General features: G+C 47.5%; 1 protein-coding gene across 1 annotated transcript in view; it reads right to left on the bottom strand.

Moving 5' to 3' along the window:
• Nucleotides 1–12,348, bottom strand: part of SMN2 (survival of motor neuron 2, centromeric) — a 393,528-nt gene that overhangs the window by 86,199 nt on the left and 294,981 nt on the right. Inside the window, exon 8 of the mRNA XM_086960809.1 lies at nt 6,440–6,527. Within this exon, the coding sequence (XP_086816935.1) occupies nt 6,471–6,527 (57 nt within the window). The 3' untranslated portion in view covers nt 6,440–6,470. The remainder of the gene's footprint in view (nt 1–6,439; nt 6,528–12,348) is intronic.

The following is a 12,348-nucleotide window of genomic DNA, read 5'->3' as shown; positions in this document are numbered from 1 at the left end:
TGGGCATGTGTCACTAGGACGCAGGAGGCCATGAGGCTCAACAGCCTCAGAGTCAGTCTCACTGACATCCAGGATAGAGGCTGAAACATCGGTATCAAACTGAATTTTCCAACTCTTCATTCAGGAGGATAGGCCCAAATCTTTACTGTGTCCAGAAGGGGAGGGAGCGTCAGAGGGGGAATCAGGTGTGCCTTTGGCATGTTGATAGTGTACCCCAGCGAATGCAGGAGGTTCGCTGTAATCTGAAGGTGGGACACAACAACCTGGGGCGCGCCAGCCTTAAACAGCCAATTGTCGAAGTAGGGGAAGACTGGAACTCCTGACCTCCGCAGATGTGCTACACCACCGCCATCACCTTGGTGAACATTCGAGAGTCGCTGGTGAAGCCAAAGATGGGCTGGGAAAACAAAGGGCTCTTCGCTGGTAACACCTGTGGGCGGGCATGATGGGAATATGGAATTATGGTTTTGCCAGCCCAACGCTACCATTCAGTCTCCAGGATTCAGAGCAGACCGGTCTTGAGATAAGGTGAACATCTTGAACTTCTCCTTTTAAAGGAAGGAGTTGAGAAGGTGCAGGCTTAGGACAGGACGTAGGCCTATGTCCTTTTTGGGCACCAGAAGGTAGCACACACTACTTCAGATGCTGGTACCCTCTCTATGGCCCCTTTGGCTAAAATGGCATATACTTCCTGGCAGAGAAAGGAGAGATGGTCCTCCATCACCCGGTCGAAAGTGAGTGGCATGTGTAGTGGAGTCTCCAGAAAAGGATGAATAGCTCCTCTGGACTACTTGTAAAATCCACTTGTGATGTGATGGACTGCCAGTGGGGCGGGTGCTAATGGATCCTGCCTCAAACTGGGTGACCTTGCTCGTAATACGGATAAGCTTGAGGGTACTGGAGCCTGTGGATGCTTGGGGAAGGGTGTTCACTGACCCGACCTCTGGTTTGTGGAACCGCATCCATAGCCATGAGAAAAGCTGAGAAGCATGTTGGCCTAGTTGGCTGGACGGGAAGGAATGCGGTAGGCAACCCCTATCATAGCCATAGATGGGGTGAAAGGTGGACTGGGGTTGGCGAGGGGCCGTGGATAGACCCAATGACCTAGATGCAGCTCTTCTGTCCTTATATCGATCCAGAGCTTAGTCTGACTTTTCAACAAAGAAGTGAGAGCCATCAAAGGGTCTGTCCATGAGCGAAACTTGGGAATTCCCCGAGAAGCCAGAGGTTCTCAGCCAGGGTATGCGTCTCAGGGTCACGGACGATAAAGTTGCTCTGCCCAGCAAATCGGTAATGTCAAGTCCACATCTGATGGTGAATTTTGCTGCATCTCCTCTGTTAGCAATAGCTTTGGAGAGTATGGCTCGGGGCTCCAACAAGACCCATGGCAGCACTTGTAGAACTGAATCCTACCGTGCGGGTGTATTAGCCCAATAGGCATGCAGTGGTCAACAATCGCATTGCTAGGTTGGCAGAACAGAAAATCCTCTTACTGACGGTATACAGCCTTAAGCACTCCCTTTCTGGTGGAACGGTATGGTAGGAAACGCACCAGGATTGATTAGGAAGTGGAGGACTGGACTACCAAATTCTCTGGGGTGGGGTGCTAGGTGAGGAAACTGGGGTCCCTAAGTGCAGAGTTTGGAGCAGGCAATCAAGGAGGACATTAGTAATGGCTGCACTGAATGGGAGTGAAGGTTCAGAAGGGGTAAGTCCCGGCTGAAGCACCTCTGTCAAGTTGTTTGTCTTGACTGTCACTGTTGGCAACTGAAGGTCGAAGACCTCAGCTGCCCTCTGCACCACTACTGTGAATGAGGCACCCTCCTTCGTAGCCACAGTAGGTGGAAAGACCAAAGTCTAGTGAGATGTTTAAACCACTGGAATCCGCCAGTTCCTTGTGTCAGTTGTCCTCTGTGTCATCAAGAGGATGGTGGTTGTGAGAAGTTGGCCTGATATATAATGTTCACTATTCTAGTGAGCACTTTGTATCAGTCCAAACAACCCTTATTGATGATTGGTTGTAAGTCAACCGTAGACCAGCTATCCTAGTAGCATGGACAAGAGCAGTCTTTAGGCTAAACTCTAGAGGGCATGTTAAGCCAGCTGTTATACCATCACATATACCCCTTGAACACCAAGTGAAAGGACACCACACAAGTTGTTATGAAAATAAAAGGATATTTATTTAGAACACAACAACCCTGTTCTCTTTATGAGGACAGGGTGCTAAGCACAATACAAAGCTCTTAGGAAAATACGCAAAGTTGCACAATTTACACAAATGCCCGAGGGGCACGAAAAACCATGTACTCTAAAAGTGGAATTCGAAATTACTAGCAGGTAAGTACTACTCTAATAGGCTTTGGGATCGCTAGGACTTGACTACTGAACCTTCAGATTGCTAGCAGGAGGCCTAGGGAGATCGGGTGCAGAGTGTGCACTCTCACGCGGGATGCGGAACAAAGTCTATGGTTGCTAGGAATTACAAAGTTAGTGTTATCGGACGAATCCGACTAGGTAGAGCTGAAACGAAAAAGGATCTGGACCCTTGGATAGCAAAGCTATGCTGGATTACCGAAATGCTGAGTTTACCTAGCCATGGGGCTGCGGCTGCATAGGTCTGAAAAGACGTCGGGAATCCTCGTTGCAGTCTATGGAGCCTGAAAGAAGAAGTTGCTGGCAGGCGACCAGTGAAGAGATTCGGATGGATCCAAGCCTGGATCGAAGATGGAGGATACCTGTAAGCAGAGGGGACCAAGTCCTGAATCACTAGCCAGTGATCAGATGGGCACCAGGATGGCACCATATGAAGTCACCTCGACCAGGTGAGTGGGCGACGCTGGGCTCTGCAGTCTCACGCACCAGGAGGCGTTGTCGGCGACCAGGATGGAGGTGCGAGCTGTCCCACGATGGTATCTGCTGTCGACGTCGCTGGACCCAGGATTGGGGCAACAAGTCTTGGCAAATGCAAGCCCACGCGGTGGACTCAAAATGGCGTCTGGAGTGGACCAGGAGGGTCCGGGGTGCTCCTCTGTTGGAGGGGAGCAAGGGCCAGTCTGGAGCAACCAGATCAGCGGTGTTGATGCCGTCGTTCGTCGTCGGGAAGGCCACAAGCCAGCGGGCTAGTAGCCAGACAACGCGATGAGCAGCAAAGAGCAGAAGGGCCCCACGCAGATCTGGTGGATGCTAGGGGGCTGGACTTCGGTGCTGGAGCTGCTCAGGGTTGGGGCTTCTCGGACCCCAAAGCACTCACCCGAGGATCCCTCGGCGGTCGTGCTGGGCAAGCGTCGTGCAGTCCTGAAGATGGCCGGTCCCTCGAGGTCTCGTCACACCCACGAATCTCAGCTGGGCTGATGATGCAGGTTGAGGTCAGAGGTGCCAGGGAAGCCAGTTCTAGTCGAGCTGGGCAGTCTTGAACCGGAGGAGAGACTTACCGCAGACCGCGATGCTTGAATGGTGCCTGCGGATGCAGGGTGACTACTCCTTAGTCACAAGGGAGAAATCTTGAGAAGAAGTCGAGAGTTCCTTTCGTAGAAAGTAGTTTCAGGATTCAAAGATGATCTAATTTGGAAGGGGGCCCGCTCCTATCTTTATACTAGGAAAAGGGGCTGGCATGCGACTAGGTCCTGCCCATGGGTGGGACCAGGAAGGGGGGTGGTTACAACACTCTAACATGCCGGACTTTCCCCAGGTCAGGGGCTGGTGTGCCCCTGGAACTGGTTCTAGCCGGCCTATGCATAGTGAGCACCGGGGTGCCACTTGCAGTCACCTTCCTCTAAAGCCCTGCCTACCCAGGATACACAAAACCCTGTCTGGGATGGTGCTAGCACCGCCCCTGACAGAAAACCCTTTGTCCAAGCCTCCCTCGCTGGAAGGACTTCCAGCAGCAGGAGGTCAGACTTGTGTCTGTGGTGGCAGCATCCATTTTATGATGCTGAGGCTTGAGTTAACTTTAACTCACAGTTACATACATGTCGTGTCCCTCTAGAAGGGTGGAATGCTAACCCCGTCGCCAGAATTGGCGAGGGGTTAGTATTCCAATTCGTATGACACCTTACTCGACATGTTTTGATAAAGCGATACCAGAGTTAGCATATAACCGCGAGGATTATACCATCTCACACGATTCCAAGCATTCTGCCTTCAGGATTGACAAGGCCTGCCATAGGAGTGACTGATAGGAATACAGGTGTCCATTTTAGGGTTAGATATAGGTATACTATATCTAAAGCAAAGGGTGGTTACACCACCTTGCCCCAGCTGTCTTGCAGCCAGTTGTGTCAGATTTAGATGGCCAGCCAGGGGTGGCACAATACATGCTGCAGCCCCTGGTAGGCCCTGGGTACACCTATGCCCTGAGTTACAGGGTCTGATAAGGTGGCCCAGTACCAATTGGATAATGCACCTAAGGTACATGGAATCAATTTTACAGAGAGAGCAGTAGGCCTGGGGTCCTGAATAGCAGGGCCCCAGGTCAACTAAGTCGGAAAACCAGCAAAACACCAGGCAAAAAGTTGGGGGCAACCATAGTCAGGTATCCACCTTCCTACAGTGGTAACCATAAGGGTCCTCTGCCCTCTCCCAATCATTAATCACCCTTTCCAGGCTTGTCAAGGGAAAAAGGCCTCGGCTCTGGCGCGGAAGGCATGGTACTGGTCAGCGCTGGAGTAGGACAACTCCCATCCGACTCATGACGGAGTAGGGTATGACGATGTGATCTACGTCGCCGTTGGGCGGTGACAACGGGAGTGATGGTACTTGAGCAAGAACCTGAGAAGGTCACAGTCTCGGGACAGTGCTGCTCCAAATCTAGCCCTGGATCTAAGGGGTCTGACTGGCACCAATAGAAAATCAGTAGAGACCCCTTCGACACCTGTGGGACCCGAAGGCGGTCCAGATGGGTCGGGCCGCCCTAATATGAAGGTGCATAGCGTCATAAAACTGAGTTGGGTGGAGGGCACTCCAGCTCCTGGAAACTCAGGGTGAGGCCTAGAGTGCTGATGCTCCCACACCAGGTCTGATGATTTGGGCTGGTGCAGGAAAGCGAAAGACAGCTTCAACTTCTTCCTCTTGTGGGACCTACTCAACGACTTGGATCGTGATGAAAATCATCAGGAACAGCTCCACGAGGGGTCCCGGGGCCTTCCAGGCGATTTGGATTGAAAGCTTCACAAGCTCATCCGATGTCAGGTGGCACGGAGGTTCAGGGACTGTTCCTTCAGGGCCTTTGAATTAATGGTGCAACAGTGCTCGCAGGTTGTGGAGTCAAGCACCATAGGCAAACCAAAAAAGTGTCTTTTATAGACATGGAATGGAATGAAGATTTTTAAAGCGCGATGGCTACCCAAAGGCGTCCCAGCGCTGTAGAAAAACTGCTGGATTGAGCTGAAGGGGTGGGAGTGCGGGAAGCAGAGGAACAGGTTAAATGTGGGATTTATTAAACAGCCAGGTTTTTAAAAGTTTTCGAAAGGTAAGCAGGTTGGGTTCTGACCTAATTGAGAGGGGAAGAGAATTCCAGATCTTAGCCAGGTTGTAGGAAAGCGAGCGGCCTCCGCATCTGGCTCTTATGCGTGGTACGGAGGTTAGGTAGGAGGTCGCAGATCTGAGGGGCCGAGAGGGACGGTAGGCTTCCACCAAGAGGTGATTTATGACGGGCCTGTTCCCCAGTAGGAGTAGACATGTGCCTGTTACAGGCACCACATGGCTTAAAGCCTGTTGGCTTTTATGGGACTTTATGGGACATCCCTGACATACCAGGAGGTAAAAATCTATAAAAAGATTCAACAAAAAGTAGAGGAAAAATTCAGGCAAAAGATGACTGGGGTAGCTCTCTCCGGATCTGCGCTGACTGGTGGGGAAAGAAAAAGAACTCATGTCAGCGCACTGGGATGGATTATACATGGACACAGTGCACATCCCCTCCAGTGCAGACGGTACAGAGACAGTCAGACACTGCCACCTGCCACCTCCTGACATCCAGCAGATCTGTTCGAAACTTTCTGGACCCAATTTGAGGCCTGAGGAATATTCTAAGGTAAGGACTTTAAGGTTTGAAGTCCCTATAAGATACCAGACATTTTGTGAGGTGCAGAGTAGCATAGTGCCTCCTACCGACGTATAGAGGTACTGCTGAAAAGTTTTCAGATCCAGTCTGATGCCTGGGTAATGTTCACAAGATTAGGAATCTGCAGCTAAAAGCCTATCAGAATATAATTTACTAAGGTATCTAAAAGCACTGTCTGGGGTGGGGGCGGGTCTCAATCTGTTCGGACTGAGGCAAGGAAGATGGGTCAAGAGGTAATGGCACACTCCGCATGCTCCTTTAAATAAAACCTACATGCAGGAGTGATTTTTAAAGGAACAGAAATGTGGCGATTATGTGTGTTTTGACTGTACCAACAAATATAACTTTTTAAATTTTTAACGAAGAAATACTCACAATTGTCTTGGATATCAACTCAGGACTGCAGTCATTTATGATGTGAAGGTCTTGCTAAAGCAGCTTCCATTCTGCTCTGTTTTAGACCCTATTAAATAGAGAAGAAATTGATTTTACTTTAGCAGCCTTACCCTCTGCAGAGGCATGACGCTCTTTAAAAAAACAAAAGACAAAAGTCCAACAAGTCAATCTAGCAAACTACATCGACAATTTTCATCTTTGCGGCTACTTAGCCTCAAACACTTTAAACAGAGGAGTTGAATTAAATGACTCCACTGGGACGGTTAGCACACCTCCCTGAAACTTGCATATCAATTGCTTATTCTTAATCCTCCTGCCAGAAGGCAGCTAATAGCATTCATCTTTCATTTTGAATATTGTATCCTTTGAGAGTTTCCCCCAGAAGATCTTGTTCATACTTAACTCTTCTGCAGTAAGAGTTCATCATATCTCTTTTCCAACTTACAAAGATTTAAGGCAGGAGATTTCTAAGCAAACCTTATATCATCTTGGTAACTCAATTCTGGACTGACCATCATGAATAAGCCAGCCTTCTTCCCACCCTCACTGTCTGACGTTCAACACCAGCAAGACCAAAGTGCTGATCTTTGGCAACAGCGCCTCCCCTTGGAAGGACACCGGGTGGCCCGCTAAGCTCGGACCAACTCCCACACCAACAGATTACGCCCGCAACATCAGCATCATCCTGAACAGCAAACTCATCATGAAAAGATAGGTCCATGCAGTCTCCTCTGCCTGCTTCTACACTCTCCACATGCGCCAAGGACTTTTCAAATGGCTCACAATTGGCACGAGGAAAACCATCACTCAAGCCCTAATTACCAGCCAGCTGGACTACAGCAACACACTGCATGAAGAAACCACCACCAAACTCATGGGAGATCACAGACGATTCAGATCTCAGTGGACAGACTTATTCTCAATCTACACAAACGGACCCAAATCACCCTACACCTTAGGAACCTCAACTGGCTCCCCATCTAGAAAATATGCCAATTCAAGTTATTGACACACACTTACAAAGCCCTCCACAACATCAACCAACGCATGAACTTCCACCAAAGCCTTCCACAACATCAACCACGCCTGAACTTCCACCAACCAGCCAGAGACCTTCGCTCAGCCTCCCTGTCCCTCGTACAGACACCGCGCATTTGCTGAAGACACAGCGGAGGCTTGTGTCTTCTCCTACCTCGTCGCCTAGTCCTGGCACGACCTTCACCGCCAGCTCCGGCCTCACCCTCGTTGGCAGAATTCAGGAAGAGACTCTCCTGTATTTCGACTGAGCTCAGCAACCTATCACCTGGATACCCTAACCGGTGATTAGCAGCCCTATACAAATCCAGATTGATTGATCGATCGATCATGTTGCTGCAAATCACTATTTGTTGATTTACTCTTTAACTACAGTAATTCAGGGCTAGAACCAACTGGATTTTATCAGCCCATGCGGAAGCCTATTGAAGAACAGGGCATTATCAAGCTGGGTCGGAACAGCAAGAAGAGAGAAATGGTCCCCAAGAGAGTTAAATATATGCAGCTGATCAAGCTGTCCCACAGATCAGACCGCCACTCATTATGCTATAAGTGATTAAACAATTTCAGTCCAATACGGAAACAGAAATTTTCTAAAGCGATGGATGTGGCAAGCTATTTTATCTAGTGGTTTGTCCCGTTACTAATGCCTGAAATGTCCCAAATGATCTAGACCTAGAGGGTCATAGGGCTGGAAAGCATAGCGCTTGGTCTCCCTCTTAGTGATCCAGATTTCTGATTATTAGTCAGTTTGGGATAGAACCACAAAATGTGTACAAGCTCAAAGGTTTGGCGATTTACATATCCAACACGGTGACTCTGGTCTAAAACCATCCAATTTAAATCAAAGACTTACAATAAACTATCATGGGGTCTGACCAGTCCACCACGTCATAATCTTGTAAAAGGAGTCTGCCAAAAGTAGGGAGCTTCATTTTCAGAGAATTTAGATCACAGATTAGAAATTGGGATGCCATACACACTGGAGACTGAATCCCTGTATCAACATAAAGGGTTCAGAAAAGCAAATATTGAAGAAATTGTCAAAAGTATTGGATACAGACAGAGTCCACATCGCGACGTGCCTCGAAAGAGAGCAGGTGGTGTCATGTGAAAGGAGTAGACATCAGTTGCACCCAGACCAACCTTCCACTACAGTAAGAATAAAAGGTCTGAAATGTTATTTGGAAGGAAAGAAGATAGTCCACTATGTGGGAGCAGAGGAGAAATCGATCAAGGAAACAAACATTCTATGAGAGTGACCAATATTTAGATGGAAGTCTAAAAATTAAATTGTATGTCATGAAGTAAATGCCCCCATATGGGTGAAGTGTTTCACCAAAGTAAGAGGGTTTAGGAAATATTAGTTGGCCCATTTGGAAGGCTATGTACACAGTTACGTAACAGTAATAGTGCTCAATTCTAGGTAAGAGAAAAACCCTCAAGACTTATCTGCGAGGATGAGTAAGTATCAGCTGAGGAAGGTGGAACTATTTCAACAAAAGTAGAAAGTCAAGAGTATTGCGGAGCCACTGTCATGTGGTCTGGTTTTACCTTTGCACTGTGTTATGTTAGCATGAGCTTATTAGAAGTTTTCCGTTTCTGCAGCCTCTGCACACGACATTTTGTTATAAAAGCTTTTCGCCTAGTTCAATATTTTGCTTCACACGAGAATAATAGGTTTGCTTATAATATCAGCCTTGCTTGGTAAGCTATGTTTGTACAGTGAGTGCAGAGGTCTTCAAGGTTATTTCAACACAACGCTTGTTGTTTAGTTTGATCAGCGCACTGGCTAGACATAATACATATTCAGCTGTGGCCAACTGTGGGTTTTAGGCACGATTAAAAATGCACTTCACAGAGCATGAGTTACACAATTGATGAATATTCGCATGCAGAGAGTTGGTGTAGAAGATGATGTGATCCATTTCTGCTGAACACAAAGGTATAGGCCCGCCCTTCTAAACCCAAAGAGACCTTCTGTAGATATAATATACTAGCTAGGGAGGGTAAACTGAGGTTCTATTTAGACCTTTTTCCTTAAGTATTTTAACTTGCTTTCTCCCTTTGTATTTTACGGAATAGTAACCATGCTGCTAACCTTGTTCCTTATAATATGTTTGCTTGTATTAGCCAAGATACTGCGATTGAGAACACTGCATTAGAAATAAACATTTCAAACTTGCACGTGTCATCCTTTACTCCTCGTTCTGGATTGATATCTTAGTATAACGAAAGAGTGTTCATGTGTTCCACGTTACCGAAGGTGTTTTAAGTCCATGTTCTGGGTTGTCTAAATCATTGTGGGTCGGTAAGAACCAATGAGACACTGATTGCTAGTCTGGTAGGGGATTTTGGATACTAAGGTGCGTTTTGGCACACCGTAATTCACTGAGGTTCTAAGTCTTTATGCACAGTTCTGTGTAGAAGCAGAATCCCTGCTACACCACAGATGAGCAAACAACATAAGAGAAAATAAAATTATGAAGTATATAGTGAGATGGATCCAAAAGAGCAAGTTCAAGTGACTTCTGTATGAGTAAACAAGAATGTATCTCAGAGGTGCTAGTTCCAGTAAAAGAACATCTGCCAGCATTTCTTTTTAACCTGAATTAGAACATTGGAATGTTGAGCAGTCCATTGTAGACAATGAAGTGCTCCAGCCTTCTACTGGCTGGTACAAACCCAGAGAGCAACAGTCTAATGTTGTTTTCCTTTCACAGCTGGTGCAGCGAACAAAGGCCTCTCAGAGCTCGAGGGGTTTAAACTCACTCAGGCTCCGAGATGCCTCTGTTTTTACTAGTTAGAACATTCTGCCCTCTAGGGGAGAACGTTTCTAATAGCTTTAGAGCCCTTCTATCAGGCTCTACCGGCAGTTAAAGGCCTGCTCACTTGTTTTTAATGCTGGAGCGGGCCTTTAATGGCCGGTAGAGCCCGCTAGGTCGGGTTCTACAGACTATATAAGATAGTGAATGGCTTGGGTGATGTTCCTTATTCTTCAGATGAGATAGTTAGTTGACTCCAATATTCTTTTTCTGATCCTCCTGGTTAGGTTGATTTTAAGGGGCTGGGGTGTTCTGACATCTCTAAGTTTGGAGCGTGTCCCAGAGTCCTGTTTGGGACCTTTGCAGTTGAGATCTCTATATCTCAGAGGCATTCATTATTGTGCTTCAAGGGACACCAAGTTGTCCAGGATCAACGTATTCCTTATTATGCCATGACTGTGATGTCTGTAGTTGGGCCTAGCAAGCCAAATGTCCCTTTTTAGGTCTCGTCTAAGCCATCCCGTAGGGATGGTGGGCGAGATTATAGTAAGGCTTTCGAAAAGTCTCATCAAACTGCGGATTAGGTACAGTTCATGTGAGCCGGGCGCGTGCACATCGCCAGCCAGCCTAGGCATCTGACTTCAAAGGAATCAAAGGAATCCGCTCCCCCGTCCCCAGCCCCATTCGACTTCAAAGGAATGCGCTCCCCCGCCCTAGCAATGCAGAGAGCTTCAAATGCACAATAATTGTTGTGCTTTCACTTGCTCCCTTTCTCCTCCCACCCAGGATGTCTCTGTCTTGCTGCCCCCGACCCACACCTCTCCTCACCGTCACCGCTGGTTTAAAAAGTAGGCTGCTTTCAGCGTTTTATAAATGTTTTGAAACTGTGCTTCAGCAAACCTGCATCAATGACAATCAGTTGTGTACCTTGGCTGGAATATCTCTTGCTGCTGTTCTGATGCCCCTTTCAATTGTGGGCTTTGCAGACATATTTTAATGCTCATTTTTACAGCACAGAGGCACTTTACAAAAGTACTTACGCTCATGCTCCAGTGCAGTATCGTCATTGTATTTATTCATGTGCCAAACATTATTCCCATTTTGCTACGTTGCAACTGCCTCTATGTATTTACTTCTATATGGGGCGCATCCCAAGAATATAGCAAGCAATGCTTGTTTGCAAGCAGTAACACATTCACTCACAGCAGTAAACACCCCAGCCAGCCAGTATGTAGCTACCAGCTTCAGAAAGTACAGATCTGAATCCAAAAAACTTGAGGTGAAAGCAGGCACACTCCAGCACATTTAGGGCATACACAGTATCTGGTATTGCATTATTCAAATTAAAGTCTGGATCGGTCTAATCACACAGAGTGATCCTGGGCAAATGCACAACAATTGTTGTGCTTTCACTCGCTCCCTTTCTCCTCCCACCCAGCATGTCTTGGTCTTGTTTTTGGTGGGGTGAGGGGGCATGCACAGAAGACAGCCTTTTACACATGCACCTCCTTTGCTGGAGCAGTATGTGAACATGCCCTTTTCATCCACCACACTACTCTCTTTTTACAGTTTATGTTTATGTTTCTGCAATTTTTATAGCACGCAAATACCCACAGTTCACCATTCTCTGCTGTAGTATCTGGCATTTCTTTTCATAGGTGCTGGGCCTGGGCTACTCCTCTTCAAGATGGGCGGGCAGGACTCCCGGGGCATCAGTTTGCATCTCTTTTGTGCAATGGCGAACATCAAAAAGAAAACAAGCCTTCAAAAAGGCCGCTATGCAGTGCTAACACATCCCGAAGAGAAGCTTTCTGCTCTGCTCCACTTCCCCCATCAGTCCCATAATGAGTTAACAAGTGCTGCAGGGAGACACTCCCACCCCTACACCCATCAGCTTACCAAAACTGTGAAATGTGCTGCCGTGAGAGGCTCGCGGAGCCCGTGACCGCTTTACCCTTCCAGGGGGCGCCAGCCCCCTCCCACCCTTACTTCTGTACACACAGTATATCAAAAGATAAAACAACAGATCAAACCTCACCTTTTAAAGAACAGCAGTTCATTTATGGAGTAGCGAATGTTTAGTGGATA

This window comes from Lissotriton vulgaris, chromosome 3_1, assembly GCF_964263255.1.
Source record: "Lissotriton vulgaris chromosome 3_1, aLisVul1.2, whole genome shotgun sequence".
NCBI lineage: Eukaryota > Metazoa > Chordata > Amphibia > Caudata > Salamandridae > Lissotriton > Lissotriton vulgaris.
The sequence above is the reverse complement of the archived record's forward strand: the minus strand, read 5'-3'. Positions and strand labels throughout refer to the sequence as shown.